The sequence below is a fragment of the Phoca vitulina genome, unplaced genomic scaffold (genome assembly GCF_004348235.1).
Source record: "Phoca vitulina isolate PV1807 unplaced genomic scaffold, GSC_HSeal_1.0 scaffold2, whole genome shotgun sequence".
Taxonomy (NCBI): domain Eukaryota; kingdom Metazoa; phylum Chordata; class Mammalia; order Carnivora; family Phocidae; genus Phoca; species Phoca vitulina.
The window spans coordinates 97,085,406-97,110,975 of record NW_022589705.1 but is presented as its reverse complement, the minus strand read 5'-3'; the positions used below and the strand labels follow the sequence as shown (position 1 = coordinate 97,110,975).

General features: G+C 50.1%; 1 protein-coding gene across 7 annotated transcripts in view; it reads right to left on the bottom strand.

The window, feature by feature from the left end:
• Positions 1-25,570, bottom strand: part of NPHP4 (nephrocystin 4) — a 113,547-nt gene that overhangs the window by 37,727 nt on the left and 50,250 nt on the right. For 3 of the 7 annotated variants that reach the window (XM_032394940.1, XM_032394964.1, XM_032394950.1), the window contains exons 10-15: positions 24,537-24,719; positions 18,445-18,583; positions 3,948-4,006; positions 1,917-2,024; positions 501-652; positions 161-352 (exon numbers count right to left, since the gene is read on the bottom strand). In XM_032394940.1, the coding sequence (XP_032250831.1) occupies positions 161-352; positions 501-652; positions 1,917-2,024; positions 3,948-4,006; positions 18,445-18,583; positions 24,537-24,719 (833 nt within the window). The remainder of the gene's footprint in view (positions 1-160; positions 353-500; positions 653-1,916; positions 2,025-3,947; positions 4,007-18,444; positions 18,584-24,536; positions 24,720-25,570) is intronic. The other 4 variants (XM_032394959.1, XM_032394960.1, XM_032394974.1 and 1 more) reach the window with 3 other exon arrangements.

Here is a 25,570-nt window from a genome sequence, read left to right as displayed (position 1 = left end):
CCAGCCAATTGAAAACAAAAACAGATAGCATTCCTTCATCCAGTAAGGCCTCAGCAAGAGTTCTGCCAGCTCAGAGCCACACAGGAGTGAAAGTTCCTTCAACACAAGGAAAGCACAAGACAGGTAAAAAGTAACGGAGACAGAACATTTAGGGACGCACCTGCTGAAGGCGAGGAACTGCAGCACTATTTCGTTGCTTTGTAGACAATCTGATTCTTCCTTTTGAGGGTTGAATTTAACGGGATCTGTAGGATTTACAGCCTCAGCTGGTTGCTTATTGGCATCCAGAATCTCGGGAAAGCCGGAAGCCTGCAGGAGCACCATTGAGGCTCGCGAGAGCTTACTTCCAGAGCTGAAACACAAAGACCACGGAGGCCAGCCTCCAGGAAAGGGCTGGCAGAGAGGCAGGACCTGTGGGCCACCCCCCCCGGGGGAAGCCTGTTGTTGAGCGTCAGTGTTCACGGCACAGCACGTGCCGGGCCCTCAGGGCCACCCCTCACCTCCTGGCCTGGGCTCCCACGACAATCGGGGCATGCACCGGCGTGAAAGGCAGCTCCCGCAGCTGATCCGCAACGGAGGCTCCCAGGACCAAGGACGCCTGGCTCAGCTGGGCCTCCAGGTGAGAGATCCTGCCCTCCAAGGGGAGCCCCTGCTGAGCAAAATGCGGCCCCAGGTGAGGCCAACAAGGATCCCAGCCTGTAACCACCAAGGAGGCTGGGATGGGGGGGTGTCCATGGATGAATCGCCTCTGTCAGACTGCTGGCTTCAGCAAAGGAAAATATGGGACGCCCAGGTGCCTTTTACACTTGAGATGAACAGTGAATAATTTGGGTATAATGTAAGTATGTCCCACGAAATATCTGGGACTTACACTAAAAAGTCACTGCTTTTCTGAAAATCGAATTTATCTGGGCATCTCATATTTTAAGTGAGTCAAAAAGCAATGAGAACTGCGTGAGAATTCAATCAATTTTATGAACAGGTACCATGGGAGAGATCTGCTGTCTGAGAAGGTCAATTAACATAAAAACCGCATTGATAGACCAGAAAAATGAACCCTCCTTCAACACCGCAAGACAGACTGGTACCCAGCCCCTGGCTGGCCTCTGATCCCTGCGTCACCTGAATATTCTCGTCTGTCCAGAGCAGAAGACGTGTCTAAATGAAGAGCCTGTCTGGGAATCAGAATGCTCTCATGCCGACTTCCCTAGCTTTCTGTTTCAGCTCAAAAGGGAATACCACAGAACCCGAGATAACTCCAACATGTCTCAGCTGCCAATTATAAGAGATGCAGGCTCTTCATAAATGAGCCCCAGACATATTCTGGTACTGTTTCCAAATAAATAATTTAATGGCACTATTTTTCCTCAGTAGATTCCCAGTACAAGACTAAAAATACATACGGTTTGCAGGTGAGCCAGCCAGCTTTTGAAACCAAACTTTATGTGAATTCCCCAAGGTCAGTGGAAACATAGGCCTATTTTGCCCTCTGGATGCATCAGAATCCAGGATGGTGGGCTTCACTGCTTCTCCTTCAGCAGCTGACGGCAAGGAGAGTGTCCTAGAGTGCCGGAGGCTCGGATCGGCCTCATTTCTATCTCTGGCAAAACTTTCCTTCCCCTTTCATGTACAGAGATCTGAGGGTAGTCTAACTTCGCCTTGTCAGGTGGAGCAAAAGCCTAATTAAGCCCCACGGCAGGAAGAGCTCCCACACCAAACGCTCCTTGGCCAACAGGACAGAGTGGTGGCAAGTACCTGAAGCGTGGAAGAAAGCCAGGCTCCCCCACCCCGTCCCTACGCCCATGTCACAGAGAACCCATGAAGGTCTCGCCACCTCACCAAGGACCAGCACAGCTCACAGAGTCAGACTTCGGTGGAAGCCCTTCCCTGGAAGGAGGAAGGGTGGGCCTACTTACCTCCTGGGCCAGGGGGCGCGCAGAGCTGTCGGGTTGCCGGGAAGACGGTGTCGCCGAGCGGCACCGAGTGGGGGACCGTGGGGGAGCCGCCAGCTGGGAGAGCGACAGCTAGAGGGCAGGAAGCGTGCATGAGAATGTGAAAGGCAGCCCAGCACGTCACGGAGCCCCCCACGCACGCTGGCACAAAGCCAGGAGATGCGGCACGGTCCAGAAGGCAGTGGGGTCTGCGACCACCTGCCCGGCGGCCACTCCAGAACCCGGAGCCGCTCCTAAGCTCCGTTACTGGAGTCCTGAGAGGCAAGACTGTGACCCCTCCCACGGGTAACATCGGCATGAAAATGGTATTAACAAGGAACAGCAGGTGGAGGAGAGGAAGGGCCAGGGAAGCCACGTTCTCCGCCACCCGTGGGCGGCGGGGTGGCTGGTCTTCGAACCTCCCCAGGTTTCACTTCCAGCCGGGGACTGAACACCTGCAAGACCCCTTCCAGGTCTGCAGACAGCAGCCAGGACCGAATCCCTGCTCCACCATTAATACTATTATCACCATTATCGCGTGACTGAGGGCAAGTCACCTAGTCCTTTCTTTACCTCGGTCTCCTCATCTGCAAAGTGGGGTGAAAACAGTACCTAAATCACAGGACTATCATGGGAGTTAAACGAGAAGTCCTGGAATGTGTAAGTAAGTAAGCCAGCCTTCCGTAAAGGCCGCAGATGTCTGGAAAGTGAATGCAGCTGTGAAGGGGCCCACGCTCCACGGAAGACCCGCCTCTCAAATCCCGGACTGTTTCTCACACACACTGACAGCTGGCCCAACGCGGTGCTGCTATAGAGGGACTCAGCACATGAGGAGGTGTCGAAAGAGTGGCCGGGAGGAGGGCGTGTAGCAACGGGGGACCCTGCAGCATCGTCAGGGGGCAGAGAAGAGCTGTGGGGGTCTGTTCGGCTCCCCTCAGACCCCACACGCTGCCTCTGGGAGCAGGCAGCGCTGTTGTGTGGTCCCTGAACACTGAGGGTGACGTGCACACTACTGGATGGAAAACCCTGGAACAGGCCAGCAGGGAAGCCTGGGGCTGTATCCACACACGTGTCTTCAGGCAAACACAACATTCGCTCCTGAGCCGGTTCCCAAGCTGCACGGTGCACAGGAAAGCCGCTCCCTTGGGACAGCCTTTGACACTGAATTTACCCGACTTTCCTAGAAAGTCATTTTCCAGGGTGATCCTGGCAGACAAAGTCATCAGGAAGACACGCCAACTCTGACCCTGCACAAAATGACGCTGCCGGAACCGCGGGCAAGCACCACGACCAGCTCAGGTTTCCAGGGGCCAGTGGCCTCACTGGCCTCTCTTCCCACGCAGGAGACCCTCGCACCCGGAACCATCTGCTGTCTGACAGGCGGGCGGCGGCCAACACGCCCGGTCTCTGTTGGCCGTGGGCCGGCTCCGCCAGCCAGATGCTCAGCCTACAGGCCTGGCTGTGGCCTCGCGGCCCGGGGCACCAGTGGCTGCCAGTTAGGAAAGGAGCAGATGAAGACCACACCGTGGTGCCTCGGGAACAAACAAAGGCTGTTCGGCCCTGAAAGGTTCTCAGCTATTAGCCATACTGCCAGGGAAGAAGTACTGAACGTGCCTTTTGACGGCAGCCTGGAAGGTCACTAATCACGGCTGGCAGCCGCCGGCCGCACAGCCAGGCAGGACGGGGACAGGACGGGGACGGGACGGGGACGGGGACGGGACGGAGACGGGACGGGGAGGGGACAGGATGGGGACGGGGAGGGGACGGGGAGGGGACGGGACGGGGAGGGGACGGGGACGGGACGGGACGGGGACAGGACAGGGACGGGACCGGGACGGGACGGGGACAGGACGGGGACGGGACGGGGACGACACAGCCAGCACACCCCCCGGTCCCCAGCCTCAGCAAAGCAAACAGGATACCACTGTTTTTAAGATGCAGAGAAGTGTCCTGCCCCTGGGGCCTTTAAATAATTGATTTTGGAATTCTGAAACAGGCCTCTCGGGCTGGACTTACCCCTGGTCCCACAGGCGAGTCCTGGAGGGCAGCGAGCCCCTGCTGCGGTGCTGGCGGGCCTGGGGGGAAGCAGAGGGAGGGGGGAGGGGTGCCCATGAGCCACGGGGGTGCCCAACTCAGTCAGGGCCTGGCCCGTCTGCCCCCTGGCTGGGACTGGTGCTGCACGGGTGCTGGGCAGTCCGATCACTCAGCAGCGTGTAGAAGACCTGGGGCACGCACAAGAGCAAGGGCCGCTCCCCCAGGTCACAGCCTGGGAGAATGGAACCTGAGGTCGTCTGCTGTCACTCCAGCTCCCCCCCCAACCTGCCTGGCCTCACGCTTTCTGATCGTGTGTGCTCACCCCAGGCCGTCGGGGCGTCCTGACATGGAAAAGCTGCCAAGAGAAGTTAGAGAGCGGGAAAGGCAAGTTACCGGACAACCTGCCTGTGTCCGCTCATCCATGTTCAAGGGGAAGAGAGTTTAAAGAAAAAGCGTAGTGGAGGCAAGAGTATAGGTAAATCCACCGAAGTTCACAGAGCGGGGGCAAGGGTAAGGGGCTGTCACTTTACCCTTTATGCGCATGAGTGAGCATGGATATCCGTGTATCGCTTGTGGAATTAAAAAGAACTTAAATTTTAATTTAATGATCATTACAAGGTGAACCAGTGACAGTGGTCAGCTCGGCCGCGCCAACGGAGACACCATACGCAGCTGCTGGCCCTGGAGTCTCTCCCCACACGTGCCCCTTGCTGGGGAGCCACAGGGCTCTGGTTTCCAGAAGGACACGGAAACGCAGAGAGGACCGACGGCTTTGGCACACGCTCTGGGCAACCCACGGGCCACAGAGCCCAGGAAGCATGTCCCGCCTTGACCTCGGAGACAGTGCCGAGAACAGCAGGAAGGGACTACATGCGTGGATCCCCCGCCACCAGGGCTAAGTGCCGTGCAGACAGGGTCCCCACCGATGGCTTGAGACCGAGGAGAAGCTCACAGCCCCTGCAGCAGGTCTGCGACCTGTCTGAAGATTAGTTTTCCCTGACACTCTGTTACTCCCCAGTCAGCCTCAACTCACTGAAAATCGCGGTCAACAGAAGCTCAATGGTCTAAGCCTCCCTTCTGTCGATTCAGCTTCTAGAAGCCCAAACTGCCGTCACCGACATCTGGGCTGTCCACGTCCCGCTGGGTCACACAAAGACCTGTGTCCGGGCGCTTTCTCTGCCGGGAGGGCGCACCACGCAGGATCCCGCAAATCTGAGCCGTCTACACTGCCCAGACAGCGGCTCTGGTGAGGGGACTGGACAGGGGCCATAGAAAGATACAGAAACAAGTACACAGGTCAACAGAAGGCCAGGCTGGAGGGAACAGAAGCCCCCTAGAAACGCTGGGGGGCCCACAGCGCGACCACCTTCCTGTCCGTCACCAGCCACGGGCCAGACCTGGGTAGCAGGTAGTGCCGAAGCCCTTTATCCCAAAATGCTAGCTGTCTTCCTGGGAGTGCTTTTCTCAAACACAGCTGTGCGTTCTGGGGGGAAACTGAGGAAAGGAGTCAGCAGACAGGCCTGAGGGGTGCTCACAGAGGAAAACGCTGTCCGGCAGCACAAAGCCGCCTGTGTCCAGCTGTGGGGTCAGACCTGCACCGGCAGAGGCGGCGGCCGCTTGGCTCAGGCCTCGGACTGGAAGGGAGGGGTCGGCGATGTTACAGGATGGGGCGAACAGCTGGCACCAAAAGGCAGGGAAGAGGAAGGGGTCATCACCACTAAAGACGGAGTCGCCATGATTTAAAGAAAAACTGGGAAAATAAATGTCCCACTGGGCCTTGAAAATAAAGCATTAATCAATATTTAATGGTTCTTCAGACACTAAGAATTCATATGGCAAATGCATTTGCAAGGCCCTCATTTCTAATTACTTGGGGGTAAAAAGTTACTCTCCCTAAGATTCAGACCCCAGGAAAAGGGGGAAATGAGCACGGTCTGTGCAGAGCTAAAGGGGCAGGCAGCTCAGTGACGGGTGGCTGTGGTCTCAGTGCTGAGGGAGCGCAGAGCACAGGTGGCCGAGGGGCTCCTGCGCACGGGACACCTGGGGGGCCCAGCACACATGGGGGCTGCCGCTGGGGGGGCTGGACTTGCACAAGAGCGAGCCCAGGCCCGCCCACAGGGTCCACACCTGCAGCTGCACAAGCCCCACCACAGCGGCCACCTGCTGCTTGAGCAGGCTGGGCAGTCAGGGCCAGCGAGGGACATGCGTCCCGAGCACACCCAGGGGTCCCGAGGTCCCACCACCACCTGTGCCAGCAGTCGCCAGAGTGTTGCTAAGTTAGCACCCAGGATCCAACGTGCACTTCAGCACCCGGGAAGTTACGCTCTGGACCCATGCGAGTGACTGGGCTCTTTGGTGCAAGGGGTGCAAGTTGGCACCATACCCAGATGTTCCCTAAGCAGAGAGGACATGGGAGAAATGCATGTTCCAGCTGCTGACAAGGGAGTGTCACTACAAAGGTGCCATGGTTCTGTCCATCCTGTCACTGGCGGTACTCTAAAACCAAGATGCGCAAGGTGCCCTATCTCAGCTAACCAGGCCCCAGAGGACTGGGGAACGCTGTGACCAAAGCCCGATGCGGGGGTCACCTTCAGGGCTGGCCACGGCAGTGGCCTGTCCCCCATCAAGACCTCTGCTCTGAGCCACCACTAACGGCCTCCAAGAGAGCGCACACATCCCTTTACATCTGCCCATTCACGTGGCTCCTGCCGGGCGGCTCAAACCCCCTCCTGCATGACTGCCTGGGTGACACGACCCCTGGGGGCAGGCAGCCTCCTGCTGGACATCCCTACAGCATTGACACAAGAAAGGTCACAACCATGCCAAGAACCTAAGTCAGGGCATTCCAGAAACACCGTGATGACATATTTCCCGAGACCCCTTCCACAGCTGATTTTCAAATCGCGGAAATTCCAAGTTTCAAAAAACCAAGACCGAGTGCCCTCTAGTGGCTCCGTGCACTCCCTCCCGGAGGGTGAGGAGTGGGCCTCAGCTCCCTCGTTAATTCTACAGAGGACATAAAAAAGATAATTCATGACAGAGAGCCAAAGTCCCTCACTTAACGTGACAGCCGCATGTCATCAAGATTTCTAACAGAACCATGTAAGTTGGTAAAATATTGAAGGAGGGAAAGTTTCCATCACCAGTTAAACACGAGTGAACCTGGGATGAAAGCAATCACATGGGTGTGACATGAACGCAGCGATAAAGCCAGATTAAGTAAAGCAAATGCAATCAGGTTCCATCCGTGCAGACCTGCTGGCCCCCGAAAGGCGGTGGGGAATGGAGGACGTGTGTACTATATCCTGAACCCTCCAGCGACCTGTCTGCCAAGCTCTGCAGGGGAAGACACACCCTTACCCGGTCATCAGAGAGACCGAGCTGGAGCCCAGAGCGAGCTGTCTCTGTGAGGAGGGACCCCTTCCCCCCGAACCTCCACAACATGCCTCGGAGCCCAAGAACGTCCAGCCTCCCGCTGGCGCCGCTCTGCCCAGCTGCCCGTGTGGAGCTGGAGGGGGCGGGCTTCCGGGGGACAGGACGGACTCTCCGGTGCTTGTCCTGCTCACACAGCACAGAGGGGCAGGGACTGCTAACATCCGCTGGTTCGAACATCTCAAAATGCAGGAAAAGCTGGCCAAAGCCGGATACCACCACACGCAGATGCAGCAGCGTGCCGGGGAACGGCCTGGGACTTGGAATCCCGAGGTCAGGCCCTCGATCCATGGGTGATACAACTGCCTTCCCCACCCTGACTCCACACTCTCTTCCGAGAGCAGCACCGTCCCAGCTCTTAACCACTCGGGTAAAGGCCGGGGACACAGCAGAGGGAAGGGGCTCCATCTCAGGACTTGTATGGGACCCCTGAACACAAACTACCCAAGGTTACGTAACCTCAGAGCTCCTAGGGTCGCTATAGGGAGAAACTCTTCCTGGAAGGAAGCCAACAATGAGAGAGCTCAATGGTGAGGGGACCGGGTATGGGAGGCAGAGAGACAGACAGAACTCGAGTGCCAGGATGCAGCCAAGCCTTACATCAGCTCTGCAAACATGTGCCGAGTGCTTTCCTGGGCCAGGACCCTGGGGGGCAAAAAGAGGAGGACACACAGCCCCCACTCGTGAGATGCTCCTAGGACAGTGCTCAGTGTTGAGCAGAGATCTGCACCTCTTCACCGTCCAGCGCACTTGCCAGCCCCTGCCACTGGGTGTGGGCACTTGGCTGGCTCCCACCCCTGAGCCGGGAGGAGTCCTGTGTGTCACTTCCAGGCCAGAGCTTCTGACCGTGGGGCAGCCTCCCCCGACATGTCCCTTTCTTTGTGGTGCTGTGGCCAGTGGAACTCAGATGACACCTGCCATCTGTGACCACAACAGGCGGAGCTGCTACCAACCCTTGACGGATGGGGAGGGACAGCAGGAGACAAACCTTTGTGTTTTAAACCGGTGAGATCTGGGGATTATCTGTCACCATGGCAAACCGGACTGATTCAGTCCAAGGGCAGCGGGGGGAGGAGGAGACCCCGGAACCAACAACAGGATGAAATAAACAACGGATCTCCAAAGAGCTGTGGGCGGTGAAAGTGCGCGCTCACCAGGGAGACGCCTGCTCCAGGCTCTGAAGACAAGCAAGACAAGTTCAGTGTGGATACTTTAACGCGAGACTATTTTTTTTTCATTTCTAAATTCGAGGTCAAAGGGAAATAGAAATTGAAACCAATAATTTAGGAAATAACACCACAGCTCAAAAAATCTGAAATAGAGTCAAAGAGGTACTTGGAAGGAAACCACAGGACCTTAGATGTTTTCATTAAACAGACAAATGGAAATATGCTAAACATTCAACTTCTTTAAAACTTTAAAAAAAAAAAAGAGGAGGGGATTAATAAAGGCAAACTCATATAAAATTAAATTATAATTAGATTAAAATTAAAGATACAATCAGAAACTTCAAAACAGCATGAGAATCAATAAAGGAAACCAAAAGCTGATTCCTTACAGAGGATGAAAGGGAAACACCTCTGATAAGTCTGACCGAGAGAAGGAGAGACTCGCCAAAAGATCAGGGATGACAAAGGGAACCTACACAGAGATAGAAATTAGGATTTTTATGTTAGATACAAGTTTATCTCAGGATCTTAGTAAACTAAATGAAATTAACCATTCGTCTACAAGACTATGTATCCCCAAAGTTAACATGAGCTGAGATGGAAAACCTAAATAGAGCCATAAACCATAACAGAAACTTAAAGGTTGTAGAAACGAGCCAAGGAAACCCCAACGAGATGGGGGATGGAGCGCGGGTCGGCAGGGTGCCCCCACCCCCACCTGGCCATGCCTGGGGACCAGCAGGGACCTGCAGCCCATGAGAAGCCGCCACTCAGAGCTCTCTTTTACTCCAGTGAACTTCTGCTCAAAACCACCCCTCCCAGCCTCCTCCTTCCCCCTATGAGCAGGCCATCGCTCTCCTCTGCTCTCGGGACTGGCCTAGCTTTCACCATGGTCTGCACATCCCCATTTGCAATTCCTCTGCTATTCTGGAATAAATCCAATTGCTGCTCAATAACCTTGGTTGTTTTCAAGATTAACATTGTCTGTGGAATATTATGCAGCCATCAAAAGGAATGAGATCTTGCCATTTGCAACGACGTGGATGGAACTGGAGGGTGTTATGCTGAGCGAAGTAAGTCAATCAGAGAAAGACGTGTATCATATGACCTCACTGATATGAGAAATTCTTAATCTCAGGAAACAAACTGAGGGTTGCTGGAGTGGTTGGGGGTGGGAGGGATGGGGTGGCTGGGTGATAGACACTGGGGAGGGTATGTGCTATGGTGAGCGCTGTGAATTGTGCAAAACTGTTGAATCACAGATCTGTACCTCTGAAACAAATAATGCAATATATGTTAAGAATAAAAAAAAAAGAAGATAGCAGGAAGGGAAGAATGAAGGGGGGGAATCGGAGGGGGAGACGAACCATGAGAGACGATGGACTCTGAAAAACAAACTGAGGGTTCTAGAGGGGAGGGGGGTGGAAGGATGGGTTAGACTGGTGATGGTATTAAAGAGGGCATGTTCTGCATGGAGCACTGGGTATTATGCACAAACAATGAATCATGGAACACTACATCAAAAACTAATGATGTAATGTATGGTCATTAACATAACAATAAAAATTTAAAAAAAATATTAACATTGTCCGAAAATCGTTTCCAAAGGCACTAAGTTCCTGATGGCTTTATAGGTAAGTTTTAGCAAACCTTCAAGAAACAGGTCCTGCCTTCTGTTGAAACTATTTTAAAGCCCAGAAAAAGACAGAAAGCATCGTAACTCATTGTGATGATGAATTTTTTGTGTCGAGTAGACAAGATGGATCACAGGGGCCCAGATATGTGGCCGACCATCATTCTGAGTGTCTCTGTGAAGGTGATTCCGGATGAAATTACTATTTGAATAGACTGACTGAGGGAAGCGGTGTGCCCTCCCCAGTGTGGGTGGGCATCATCCCATCTGTGGGATGATGAGGGCTTGAATAAAACCAAGGAGTGGAAGAAGGAGAAACTGGGCCCCTCCTGCCTGACCATGGAGCTGGGACGCCCATCTTCTCCTGCCCTCTGTGCTCCTGCTTCTCAGGCCTTCAGACCCAGACCGAAATCTGCACAGTGGGTTTCCCTGGCTCTCAGGCCTCTGGACTCGGACTAATTACACCAGCAGCTTTCCTGAGCCTCTTCTCAGCCTCCACGGATGGTGTGAGCCAACTTCTTATAATAAATCTCTTCCTACATGGATAGCCCACTGGTTCTGTTTCTCTAGAGAGCCCTAACTAAACACTCATTTTGCAAAACTAGCACACTCCAAATACCAAAACCTGATAAAGACATGACAAAAAAGAAAGCTATAGATCAGGGATCCGCCCGTTACAGCCCACTCGTCAGATTCAGCCCACAACCTGTGTTTGTGAATGAACTCTTACTGTAACACAGCCAAGCTCGTTTGTATGGCTTTCACCAGACAGCACCAGAGAGGAGCTGCGGTAGGGCATCCGGCCCACAAAGGCTGAAATATTTACTATCTGGCCTTGAAGTCTGCTGACCTCTGCCACAGAGGAAGCTCAATTATGGAGACAGACAGAAATCCTGAACACAAGTGAATCAAATCAAGATGGGCATAACTACAAAGTTTCCCACAAGTCATTCCCTCTATCTCTTTCTTTTCTTAAATAGGATTTATTTTTAGGGCAGTTTTATATTCATAGCAATACTGAGCAGAAAGGACAGAGAATTCCCATATACTCCCTGCCCCAGATATGCAGCTTCCCCAGTATCCACATCTCGCACCAGCGTGGTACATTCTTCTTTTTGCTACCTAAAATATTTGGTAGTTTGTTTACTGTCTTTAAAAAAAAAAAAAAAGATTTTCTTTATTTGAGAGAGAGACAGTGTGTGTGTGTGTGTGTGTGTGTGTGTGTGTGAGCACAAGCAGAGGGAGGGGGAGGGCCAGAGGCAGAGGGACAAGCAGAATCCCCACTGAACCAGGAGCCCAATGAGCCACCCAGGCACCCTTATTGTCTCTTTTTAAAATGGATCTCCTTTTAGGTGCCTGGGTGGCTCAGTCAGTTAAGCGTCTGCCTTTGGCTCAGGTCATGATCCCAGGATCCTGGGATCAAGCCCTGCATCAGGCTCCCTGCTCATTGAGGAGTCTGCTTCTCCCTCTCCCTCTGCCCCTCCCCCTGCTCATGCTTGCTCGTGCTTACTCACTCTCTCTCAAATAAATAATCTCTAAAAATAAAAAATAAAAAAATAATTTTAAAAAAAAGAAAGAAAGAAAGCTTTCCTAACCCCAAAGTCATGAAAATATCCTCCAATTTTTTTTCTAAGGTTTCTCAAGTTTTGTTTTTTCCTACTCAGGCCTTTGCTGCATCCCATTTCACAGCTGAGAAAACTGAGGAACAGAGACAGCCAGCAAGTGGTCCAGGGTCATCCCATCAGCACACACACACCCGTCAATGATACACGTGACTGTTCTCAAAGTTACTGAAGGCTGCCACGTCATACACTTCCTTCCAGAACTTGCCATCTTCACTCCACACACGGTCTTGAGGATTCATCCCTGAGGACATGCGAAGATCTACTTGGTTCATTCTGACTGCTGTATGGCATCTGGTCGTCCAAATACACCAGCTTGTTTTTCCATCCCCCAGGGAGAGTGGGCAGGCCACCATGCACTGAGGAACCAGCTGGTCTCTGCGGGCATCTAGAAACAGCACCTCTGAGTCACAGGGTATGAACTAAATATTATGAAACTGCTCCTCAAAGCATCTGTCTGCATGGCATTCCTGCCGGCGTGGTAAGACCCTCTTTCCCCACGAGCATCCTCGTGAACCTCGTGCTATAAGACAGGTACATCTCCCCAGCGGTGGGGAGGGGGCGAGGAATGAAATGATTCCTCATTGTATTGTGCATTTCTCCAATCACTAGTGACACTGAGCCCTGTCTCATGCTCACTGACCACCCTGGCTTCTTCCATGGAAATCCCCTGTTCATGTGCTTTGCCCATTTTTCTTTCCCATTTTTGTTATTTCTTATTGATTTGGAGCAGCTATTTCTACAATCTTTCTTCTTTCTGATCTTCTAATTCTAGAGTTTTCTACCACTTCTAGAGTTTTGTTTCATAATCCACCTAAAATTTATTTTTGCACATGATATGAAATTAGGATCTAATTTTATGTGTCCCTTATGGACAGTCATTCCCGCACGGTTAAGTGACTGGTCCCTCCCTACTCCTGCTGGTAAGCAGAACAATGCTCCCACCCCAGAAATCCCCAGAACCCGTCAATGTAATGATGTTGCCCAGCCTGTAACAACGGCTGCTCATCGGGGAGACTCCTGGATGATCGGGTCTCCCCAACGCAATCACAACAGTCCTTATACGTGACAGGGAGGCAGGAGATCAGAGTCAGAGAGAGATCTGGAAACTGCCCGGTGCCTCTGAAGAGGGAGGAAGGGGCCAAAGGATCCAGCAGCCGCTAGAGGCTGGAAAGAAGACAGAGTCTGCCCCGGAGCCTCCAGAAGGAACCAGCCCCACCAAGACCTCTTCGTCAGCCTGTGAGACCCATTTTGGACTTCTCACCTCCAGAACTGTATGACAGTAAGTTCGTACTATTTTAAGCCACTTTACATTTATGGTAATTTGTTACGACAATAATAGTAAAGCACACACTCATCTATAACTTGTCCATCCATCACACTCTTTACTGCATCTTCTTATCTGTCTATCTGTCCCGATGCCACACTGTTCTAATTACTGTAACTCTATACCATCTGCAAATCAGGAAAGGTGAAGCCGCTTTCCATCTTCAAAACTGCCTTGGCTGTTCTTAACCATGCAATTTTTTAATTAAAAAAAAAAGAATCTATCTCAAAGTAAAATAAATGCAGTGCACAGGGGAGATACGCTCCAGCAGAGAGCATGAGCCCGACTCAAAGTCACGAAAACACAGAGCATGTCTAGTGAATCACGGTAGCACAAAGCAGCCGGGAAAACTTTCAGAACCACGGGACTATCAGCCCCGGGGTGGAGGACTTCAGCAGCCCAGAAACCATGAACAGCAGGCAAAGACGTCTACTTCTAGCCAACATGGAGTCAAGAAACAGTGACCAGAAACAAAGGCATCTGAAACAAAATTTTTTAAGCTGACAAAATATATGAAACAACAGGTTTCAAGACAACAGAAGTCCGGCAACAAAGGACAGTGATCCCGAGGGGCAGGAAACAAAAGAAGGGAGCCCTGCAACTGCCCCAGCTTACCGCAGTTAGTGCGTCTCCGGTCACGGTGCAGGGAGATGGGGCACAGGGGACCCCTGATGGAGAAGACAGAGCTGGGGGTCCAAGACTGAGGAAGCTCCAGTGTGCAGGGCCAAGCACCAGACAGGACAAGGTGAACAGAAAGGGAGCTCTGTTCATTTACAGAGGGTCCCCTCTAGGATCCAGCAGATGACTGAACAGGAAAGTACCCAATGCTGGGGCAAGAGCCACTGAAACAGTCCCTAGTGCTTATAGGAGGCCAGAAACAGGCCCACTGCGCAGGCCAGACTGGAAAACCTCGTAATTCGGGAGATGTCAGGTAGAGGACACAAAGGGGTCTTGTCAGTGGGGACTAAAAGCTGATCTGGTCCCATCTAACAAATCTTTTTTTTTTTTAAGATTTTATTCATTTATTTGACAGAGAGATAAGAGAGAGAGCACAAGTACGCAGAGTGGCAGACAGACGGAGAGGGAGAAGCAGGCTCTCCGCTGAGCAGGGAGCCGGACACAGGGCTCGATCCCAGGACCCCAGGATCATGACCTGAGCCAAAGGCAGACGCTTAACCAACTGAGCCACCCAGGCGCCCCCCATCCAACAAATCTTAAGGGCAAGATCCAAAAGGATCAAACTGTTCCCAAAGCTCAAGAGTATTTATCAAATACAAAAGTATTTAGCACTCGATAAAAGAAAATTCACAATATCTGTAATCTAATAAAAAATACTGAGAGCAGAGAAGCAGAAGAATACAACCCAAATTAGGATAAAAATTACCCAATCAAAACTGAGCGAGAATTGGGGCACCTGGTGGCTCAGTCAGTTAAGTGTCTGACTCTTGGTTTTGGCTCAGATCATGAGCTCAGGGTCCTGAGATCAAGCCCCGCATCAGGCTCCATGCTCAGTGCAGAGTCTGCTTGAGATTCTCTCTCCCTCTGCCCTCACCACTCACTCGCTCTCCTTCTCTCAAAAAAAATAAATAAAAGTAAGTAAAAACTGAGCTAGAACTAACAAAGATTATCAGAATTCACAAACAATGATATTAAAGGAGTTACAACCTACATTTCATGTGTTCAGAAAGCTAAAGGACACACTGAACATGCCCTGTGAAGACAGGGAAGATGTAAAACGGACCCAGACATATTTACCCCAAAGATACAAAAGTAGGGACCCGAAAGGGTACGTGCACCCCGATGTTTATAGCAGCAATGTCCACAATAGCCAAACTGTGGAAAGAGCCAAGATGTCCATCGACAGATGAATGGATAAAGAAGATGTGGTATATATACACAATGGAATATTATGCAGCCATCAAAAGGAATGAGCTCTTGCCATTTGCAACGACGTGGATGGAACTGGAGGGTATTATGCTGAGCGAAATAAGTCAATCAGAGAAAGACATGTATCATATGACCTCACTGATATGAGGAATTCTTAATCTCAGGAAACAAACTGAGGGTTGCTGGAGTGGGGGGTGGGGTGGGAGGGATGGGGTGACTGGGTGATGGACACTGGGGAGGGTATGTGTTCTGGTAAGCGCTGTGAATTGTGCAAGACTGTTGAATCTCAGATCTGTACCTCTGAAACAAATAATGCAATATATGTTAAGAAAGAAAAAAAGAAGAAGAAGAATGTAGCAGGAGGGGAAGAATGAAGGGGGGGAATCGGAGGGGGAGACGAACCATGAGAGACGATGGACTCTGAAAAACAAACTGAGGGTTCTAGAGGGGAGGGGGATGGTGGGATGGGTTAGCCTGGTGATGGGTATTGAGGAGGGCACGTTCTGCATGGAGCACTGGGTGTTGTGCACAAACAATGAATCATGGAACACTATATCTAAAACTAATGATGTAATGTATGGGGATTAACATAACAATAAAAAAATTAAAAAAAAAAAAAAAACGGACCCAGACAGAACTTCCTGGGATGAAACAACGGCATCTGTGACGAGAAGCAGCCTGGCTGGCGTGCACGGGAGACCAGACGCCGCAGAAGAGAGGAGAGCAGCCCTGAAGACACGGCAACAGAAACCGTCTCCAGTGCAGAAAGCAAGAGCAGTGCGAGGAACAGAGCGCTGCGAGCTGCGTGCAGCAGGACTTCCAGAGGCCTGACGTTTGTGTGACGGGGGCTGCAGAGGAGGGAGAACGCGGAAACTGAAGGATGGGATAAAAAATTTTTCCAAATGTGATGAAAACTATAAACCCAGAGATCCAAGAATCTCCGTAAATCCCAAGCAAAAAATCAATTAATGGGGGCGCCTGGGTGGCTCAGTCGTTAAGCGTCTGACTTCAGCTCAGGTCATGATCTCCGGGTCCTGGGATCGAGCCCATGTCGGGCTCCCTGCTCTGCGGGAAGCCTGCTTCTCCCTCTGCCCCCGCCCCCCCCTTTCATGCGTGCATGCGCGCTTTCTCTCTCAAATAAATAAATACAATCTTTTTTAAAAATAAAAAAATCAATTAATAGATAATTCTAGGAAGCAGAGGGAGTGGCAGACCAGGTTTAAATCCCAGATCCGCACACGACAACAGTCAAGGCAACTGAGAAGGTGAGCCCAAGCCCACGGCCCATACCCCTGGCGCGCGCCCGAGGCAGCCAAGTGACCAGGCAATCCCATCATTGCTTAGAATTAATTTGATCAGAAAGTCTTCAAAGAAACCAGCTGCTTGTTTCCAGCACCATGACGGCACCGTAAACTAAACCCCTGAAAACTCCTTTCCGGGAAAAGTCACTCCATCTTCCCCGCAAAGCCAGCTGTGCAAGCGCGTCCTCCAGGGACTCCATCTATCCAGGCCTCTCCGCAGACGGAGAGGAACTACGCCTACTGCCTTTCACTACTGTCCTTTTTTGAGTAACTTCATCAAAAATATTTAATCACAATGTTTACCTGTTTTTATAATCTAAGACACTCTCTTTCATATTTACCTTTCTCAGAGGTCGGTATTCGTTTTATTTTTAAAATGTAACTATGGGCGCCTGGGTGGCTCAGTCGTTAAGCATCTGCCTTCGGCTCAGGTCATGATCCCAGGGTCCTGGGATCGAGCCCCGCATCGGGCTCCCTGCTCCGCGGGGAGCCTGCTTCTCCCTCTCCCACTCCCCCTGCTTGTGTTCCCTCTCTCTCTGTCTCTCCCTCTCTGTCAAATAAATAAATAAAATCTTTTAAAAAAATTAAAAAATAAAATGTAACTACGAATATACGTCAAGGAAGGAAAGATGCTAGATTTACAGAATGGGTGGGAAATAAATTGCACCCTTTGTTTAGTATTTTTAAACGATATATTCCATGCCTTCAAGGCGTTCAACTTTATCAAGAAAAACTGGAAACGCTCTACACGGACCCTGACAGAAAATACATGCCTTCCACCCACCACTGCAGGGACTCCAGCAGATATCCTGGCAACAGCCCCACGGCCAGTGGGGCCGCGGACGTTAAAGACTGGTTATCAATAGACACTCTGGTGGTAAACAGAAATCCTGGGAACAAGCTGGTGAGCATGATATTCAAAAATTGAAAGAACAACTAAAACCATCAAATGCACTGCCTTTTTGAGAAGTAGGAAAATGCTTAATGATGTGGTTTGGCCCAAAGCAACGGACTATTTGTCTGGTATCTGAATACATTCAGGTATCTCAGAAAACCCTGGAAGACCATGAAGACAGTGGCCACTGGGTCAAGGTCTAGGCCAAAGAAATAAGTGGACTGCTTCCACCAATTGTCAAATTAAATTCAACAAGACCAGTTTCCATAAACTAGAATCTCAACTCATAAAAAATCAGTCCCAAACGAGTCCCAGACCCACCAGTGCCTCTGCCCCGCACCTGCAGCCAAGACACCGGCAGGTCCTCCCTGGAGACGAGCAGCGTCCATCGGGAAGATGGAGCAGCACTAAGCTCCCCTCTGCAGGCTTACACATTTGTTCATTCCCTACCTTCCTAACTTTCTAAGAGATGAACCCCCTATGATCTAGAACATTCTTTCAGCTGGAGCGATCTCTAGAAGCCTCGGGCCAGGGCTCAGTGCCCTTCAGAGTGAACTTCTTCAACACCCCTCTGACGAAAGCCCTGCGGGGGCCTGACAGGTGGGCTTCTCAGTCAGACGCTGGCTCAGGGGTCCTTGGGCAGAAGCCAAGCGGCGCTGAGCCAGCCAGACACAAGCCCAGCAGCCATCGCTCCTTCGCTACCCGCACCCACGCGGACACGTCACTGCCCCCGGGAAGGACGTCGCTCTGCTGGTATCCCTCGCTCCCTTTCTCAAAGCCACAAGCTGAGATCAGACACCCCACTCCCAGACAGCGCTTCCAGGCAGTAGAAAGCAACTTTCCAGAACAACAAATGGCCGGCACATTAACAGCCCCAGAGACGGCAGCCCGTGGCTCTTGGCCACGCTCTAACTCTCGAGCCCGCGTCTGCAGGGCCCCATGCTACCTGCCCCATTGAGTGTCACCGGCAGAGCCTTCCACAGGCCTTAGGTCAGAGGGCTGTGAGAAACAGGTGACAGGGTGCCGGGCCACGCTCTGGCACCGTCCAACTCTCTACCTCCATATTAAGCAAAAGCTCAGCCAACGGACCCAAATTAAAGCCATCTGTGGCAATTACCGAATAAATGTTATCGTACTGGACTAAGTATTTTTCCTCGGGAACAGATAAAGTCATGCCATGCGCTCGAAAAGTCAGTTCTCTGCAAACACTTACTTGCAGGGGATGTGGGTGGCCTCCTGGAAGGCTGCCGCTCTGCCTCAGGGCTGTGGACGAGCCCTGTGGCTGTGTCCAGGTGTCCCTCGGGGCTCAGCGAGTACTGGAACTGGATGGTCCCCGACTCCACCTGCTTCACCTACGGTTGACACAGTGAGAACAATGGCAGCCGCCTCCCTTCACCAGTGCCCCTGTGTTACAGCCAGAAATGGGTCCCCCGGCCCAAAGTCGACGTCAACCCAGGGACGGCTGAAGCCTCGTGTGTTTAGATTATAATCAAGTCACTTCTTGAGCAGAAACAGTCAGCCGTGGCATTAACATCCCAGAAGACCACATTAGCAGGGAAGACTCTTACACAACCAGAAATCCCATTTCTCCAGGTCTGCCTGTGTTTTTAAACAAACCTATGTAAAACTGACCTTTTAAATGTGGGTGTATCGTTCTGTTTAACACATGTAACCACAACCACAATCGGGGCGCAGAGCAGTGCATCACCCAAACGCTCCCTCGTGCTGCCCCCGCCTGGCCCCACCGTCACTGAGCTGCCCTCCGTCACGGCAGCCTGGTCTTTCCAGGATGTCATAGACATGGAACCACATGACAGATCATTTTTGAGCCTGGCTTCCTGCACTCCACACAATGCTGATGAGACTCATCCAAGCAGTAGGACGTATCAGTCATCGGTTCCTTTTCCTGCTGAGCGGCATTCTATGGTACGACGTGCACGGTTTATTCATGCATTCACACGTTTAAGCAACTTTGGGCTCTTTTCAGTGCGGGTGGTTACAAACCCTGGGGCACATGTTTCTGTGTGAACCTAAGTCTTCATGTCTCCGAGACCAGGACTGCTGGGTCATGTGGTGGGTGTGGAGTTCATTCTATAGGACACTGTGGTTTACTTCTAGACTCTGTTCTGTTCCCCTGACTTATGTGCCAATCCCTCACACAGCCCTTTACAGGGGCTGCGGAAGCTTTACTCTAAATGTCAAACAGGGGGGTGTGATTCCTCCAACTTCACTGCTCTGGTCAAAATTCTTTGGACTCTTCTAATTCCTGTGCCTTTCTGTATAAATTTTAGGATCAGTTTTTCTATATGTAGACAAAAAAAAAAAAATCTGCTGGGATTTTGATTAAAATTACATTATCTACAGATGAATTAGGGGAGAATTTATATCTTTATCATATTGGATCTTCCCATCCATAAAGATGTCGTGTCTCTCCAGTTATGTAGGTTCTCTGTGATCTCACCCAAGACCAAGAGTAACCACGACAAGAATAGTGACATGCAGCAAAAGGAACGGGCTACAGTTCGCAGCAGACAGATCCCGTAAACACCGTTATTAGATTTATCTTGTTGAGGGAAAGGGCTTTGTAAGTAATACTGCTTTTTTTTTTTTATTTTGCTTGTCAACTTTTCATTGCTAACACAGAAATGAATGATTTTTCTATCTTGATCTCCTGTTGTCTCCCACAACCTCAATAAAGTCACTAATTTATTCTAGCAGGGTTTTTTTTGTAGATCCCTGGGGATTTTCCACACAAACAACGATGGTATCTGCAAACAAGTACAGTTCTGTTTCTCCCTTTCCAATCTGTGTGTCTTTTATTTTGTCTTCTTGCCTTCATGCCCTGGCTAGGACTTCGGGTACGATGCTGAACAAGATTCTGGATGCTGAGTGGACATCCCTCACTTGTCCCTGATCTGAGGGGGACGGCACTCCACCTCTCACCACTCAGTAGGATGCTCACTGACGGGTTTGTGCGGATGCCCCTGAGCAGAAGGAGGGGCTTCTCTTCTCCTAGTTTGCTCACAGTTTTTTTTTATCATAAATCAATGTTGAATTTTGTCAAATGCCTGTGTGTGTCAATTGCTATGATTATACAGTTTACCTTCTTCAGGCTCTACTATGGTGAATTATATTTATTAATTTTTAAAACAAAAACAGCCTTGCATTTCTCGGACAAACCCCCACTTGGTCATGGTGTTGTCTTCTTTCCATATTGTTGGATTCAATTTATGAGTATTCTGTTGATGATTCTGCAGCCATGTCCATGAGGGACATGTGTCCATGGTCTTCTTATGCTGTCTCTCTCTAATTTTGTTATCAGGATAGTACAGGCCCCATTATGTGAATTAGGAATTGTTCCCATCCTTCTATTTCCTGGGAGAGATTGAATAAAACTGCTCTTCTTTCTTCTTTAAGTCGTTTGGTAGAATTCAGAGTGAATAGGCCTGGATATTGCTTTCTCAAAAGTGTTTTAACCACAAATTCAGCTTCTGTAATAGTCATAGGACTACTCAGTTTGTCTACTTCATCCTGGGTGAGTTTTGATAATTTCTGGTTTAAGATAAATTGATCCATTTCATCTAAATTGCCAAATTTCTAGGCACAGAGTTGCTCAGTGTTCCTTTACTGTCCTTTTGATGCCTGTGGGGCCAGCAGTGATGGTCCCTCTTCCACTCCTAACAGCAGCAATTTGAGTCCTCTCTTGTTGTAGCTCTTTCTGGACATTTATCAATTTTATTGATCTTTTCAAAGAATCCACTTTTGGTTTCATTGATTTTCTCTATTTTTGTTCTCTATTGTCTCTGTACTGTTCTGTTTTCAATTTCATTGGTTTCTGCTCTTTATCTTTATTACCACTTTCTTGTGCTGGTTTTAGGGTTAGTTTGTTCTTCTTTCTCTTGCTCATACATGTGGAAGATAAGATTACTGAATGGAGACCATTCTTCTGTACTAATACAAGCACCTGATGCTATCAATTTCCCTGGAAGCACGCATCAGCTGCATCCTCCACCTTTTGATGTATTTTCACTTTTGTTCAGTCCAAAACATCCTCTATTTCTTCCTGAGGCTTCCTCTTTGAGTTACGGATTATTTAGAAATGTATTGTCTACTTTCCAAGTGCCCGTACTTTTTACTCCTATCTTTGTTATTGCCTTCTGGTTTAATCCTATTATGATCACGGAACATACCCTGTATAATTCCAATTCTTTAGAAATTGTGAAGGTTTGTTTTATGGCCCAGGATGTGGTCTGTCTGCATGTTCCCTGTGCACTGGAAAAGAATGTGCATTCTGCTGCTATTGGGTGCAGGGTTCTATAGAAGTCATGTCGATCCCGACGGTTCATGATGTCATTCAGTTCTTCCGTGTCCTCAGTGATTTTCCATGTGTTCCCTGGTTTACTTAGAGGGGTGTTAAAGTCTCCAACTAGAACCATAAATTTGTCTGTTTGCCCTTTCACTTCTACTAATTAGTTTCTGCTTTATGTATTTTGAAGCTCTGTGTTAGATGCACACACTTTTAGGACTGCTATGTCTTCTTGGTGAATTGACTCTTTTATCATGGGTAATATCTTTCTTAATTCCCGGAAACTTCCTTTGCTCCAAAGTCCACTCTATCTGGTGTTAATACAGACACTCCTGTTTTCTTTTGATTAGTGTTTGCATGGAATGTTTTGGTGTCTGTTGAGTGTCTTCTCTCTAAAAGTTGAGATTTTCCTGGTTCTTTGCATGTCAATTAAGTTTAGATTATATCACAGACATTTTGAATATTATGTTAGGAGACTCTGAGTCTCACTTAAATCCTGTGGAGTATGTTGATATTTCTGTTTCATCAGAAACCAGCACAATAGGCTCAGGCCACAGTTTCCAACCAGCCTTCTATGGGTTGTCAAACCCATGCAGCACTATTCGGATCCCTCCTGCATGTGATCCACCCAGGGCAACACTGGGACGGGGTTGGTGGTCTATCCACAGTCAGTTCTCTGGGTCTTTGGTACAGCAGTTCAGGGTCAGACTCAGGCATGTGCAGCCTGAGGGCTAACCCAGCATTTCTTAAACAATGTTATGGGGTTGTTTCCCAAGCCCCTCCCTCTCCGTGGCCTCCCCAGACTGGTTCAGTTCCCTGGGGCTTCACAACCCTCGAGCCAGACCCCATTGTGCTGCACACTTCTGGCAACAAACAGTCCCTGAATCCAAGGCAACACAGTGGGAGGACAGAGTGGTTTCTTTAAAGAGCGTAGGAGTGTATCAAAAAGCTAAAGTTCTCATCTATCATTATTAGAAGTCAATACATAATATCTAAAATTGATAAACTAAGAAATAGCAGTAGAAGCATAATATTTGGAAACAAAGTAAACACCGTAAGTCACAGCTAAGGGTTGAAAGTGGCTGCCTCTGGAGATATAAAATTTTTTTAAAAGACAATTACTTGGAAAAATACAGGCATTGTTTAAGAAAGAAAACAATCATAATACACTACTTACTTACACAGGAAATAACATTGAAATAATCATAACACAAACCCCCAAATTTACTTAGCCAAAAATTATGGGATGTTTCTAATATTTATATTTTCCTCTGATTAATATCTGCCACTTCCCCTTAAGGGTAAGTTCACGGGATCGGGGATGTTTTTCCAAGGGTACATATAGGTGCTCAGTAGAAGTTCACTGAATGGACGAGTAAGACACAGAACGGCCCGGGTGGGGGCAGAGACGAGGCACACGTGGGCCTCCACACCGTCTGCCTGGACAGAGGCTGACGGTGCTAGAGAAGACAAACGCAGGAAGAAGCAGAGGAGGAAGCAGAATTAAGTTTCTGACCAGTTTTGGTTCATTATTTTAGGTTAGTTAAAGATGCTTAGAATAGTGGTCTCAACCAGGGGCAATTCTGCCCTCGGGAGACATTTGGCAACGTCCACAGACAACTCAGTGTGTCGCAGGTGGGGGCTATGGGCATCTAGCAGGTAGAGGCCAGGGCTGGGGATGAACGTCCTCTGAAGCACAGGACAATCCCCACAGCAAAGAATTATCTGGCCCAAAATGTCAGCAGCACCGAGGTTGAAAAACCCCAATTAGAAGTGACATTCCTTGTGAAAAATGGCAGTATTTGATATATCTGTGTCCTCAAGATAGTCAAGTCTTCCAAACACTTATCCCCCAATACAGTTTACACATTTAGAAAGTGAAGGGAATGTCATGGCATGACAAGGCTAAAATTAAATAGAATAAATATTTAAATACATACATATATACATACCAAGAGGGAGAGAGAGGGGCAACGGCTTCAGGATCTCTAATGGCAGTTTTACAATAAGGGCTCAGACTAGTCCGTGAGGGAATGCAACAAAATGCAGTCCCATAATGAGACAGTCCCGTAATAAGAAAAGCTGCACAATCAGCTGTTCCCTTATCCAGGTCTGCAAACCATTACCCACATCATAAATAACAACACTGAAAATAACGTTTGTTGCTAGGTCAGCACACAGACGATTCACTGAAAGGCCAGGGACGGTCTCTTCACCTAAGAAAAATGAGACGGGTGAGCAGTAAAAGGCTCCTCGCCACACCGCTGAGACAGACGGAGCGCGGTTCAGGAGCACGGGCAGATCCAAGCACCCTGCATGCGACACTGGGTGACGTTGGCATCGGGATGGGCTTCCGTCGCCAGCAGCACTTTCCCGCGGTACCTGTGGCTCCCTGGGTCCCTGCCACCCATCGGGCAAGGCTGGCAGTGGCCGGCAGAGCAGAGCCCTCGCACACCCTTCAACCGGCCCCGCCCCCTTTACCTGTCTTCTCTACCAGGGTTCAGAGAAAGTTTCATTCCAAACATGGATTTTTAAACTCCTGCTGTGGCCTGCCCTCCATGCAAAGCTGGAAGGAGCCAAGGGCCAGCAGGCACGAGAAACTAGTCATAGAGATGAGCCAGGCTTGACTCCCACTGCCCGGCGCTGACCACAGCCCTGGCACCGCACAAGGCCCATCCTCCACATGTACACGCACAGCACAGAAGTGGACCCTGTTTGCACAGTGTGTACAAATAAAAGTCACAGGCCCTCTGGCCATCTTGCAAGACTGATGTGTGAATGGGGATGTCCTAAGCCCCAAGATAAAAACCTGCCTCAGTTCACAGCTGACGTGAGTCAGCAATCATGCTCATCCTTTAAGGGCACATCCATGAGATGAAAAAATTCTGCTCATGACACATCCACAAACCTAACTGTCAACTTCTGGTTTTGAAAATGTATGAACTTGCTAGAAGCTCACGGGCAAAGAGTCATACTCACGAAGTATCTGAACAACTTACCTCTTCGGAGCTCATGCTGGCCGGGGGTACTTTATAGACCAGACAGTGCGAGGGGTTGGGCCGGATCCCACCCTGCAGAGGTAAGATCACCTTCCCGGAGCCGGCTTCCAGCAAGGGGTTCCAGACAGCCCAGCGAACCATGTGCATACATGCCCCGCTGGATAGAGAGGTGACCGAGGCTGCCTAGAAGGGAAACGACGTGCGTCGGTGCATGACTTACACGAGACCCACCTTGCAGATGTCACGAGGGAGCAGTTCGGCCAGGCAGGGTCACGCAGAAGGAACCAGAGCAGGAGGGCACAACACAGAAGCTCGGAGGGCAGGGAAGTAGCCGCCCACCTTGAGACCTCCCTGCCAACCTAACCAGCACCCTCTCCTCTATGGATCTCCCTTCTGGCTCAAGGCAGCAGCGGCCTTTCTTTTAAAGACCGACACCATCCTTCCGACCCCCCTGATTCCCCGAGGCTCTTTGTGCAGATCTGTAAGCACGCTGTCTCTTGCCCACATCTACCCACATCCATTAGGAAAACACTAGGAATGACGCTTGGTGTTAGTGATAATGAAGGATGCACGTGGAATTCAATTTGGTATTATTCACACACATTTTCTCCAGCTACATTTCCGCTCATAACGAACGGTACATTTCACATATGTGACTCTGTGTACCTGGGAAACCGGCCAGGCCCAATTTTCTGTGCCGTTCCTTCTTCTGCCTTCTCTATCACTGGCCAAGTGAAAGCAATGAGGACACTAAGGAAAACCTGGGATTAGGGAAAAGTCATTTTCTCAAATACAGTTTCAGGCTTGACTCAGCATGTTTTAATGGTACCATTAAACTTCATCGGTTCACTCAGAATTACGAATAAAGCCACACTCCAGGCCTGGAACCCCTGCTCAGCTGGGCAGTGAGACTTGCGACGGCCGCCGTGCAGAGGCGCCATCAGACACCCCGGCTCCGCCGAGCCCCCGACTGGCAGAGGCCGCAGGCTCCCCGGGAGGCAGCACATCAGGACTCCAGGAAGGCCGGCTCTCGG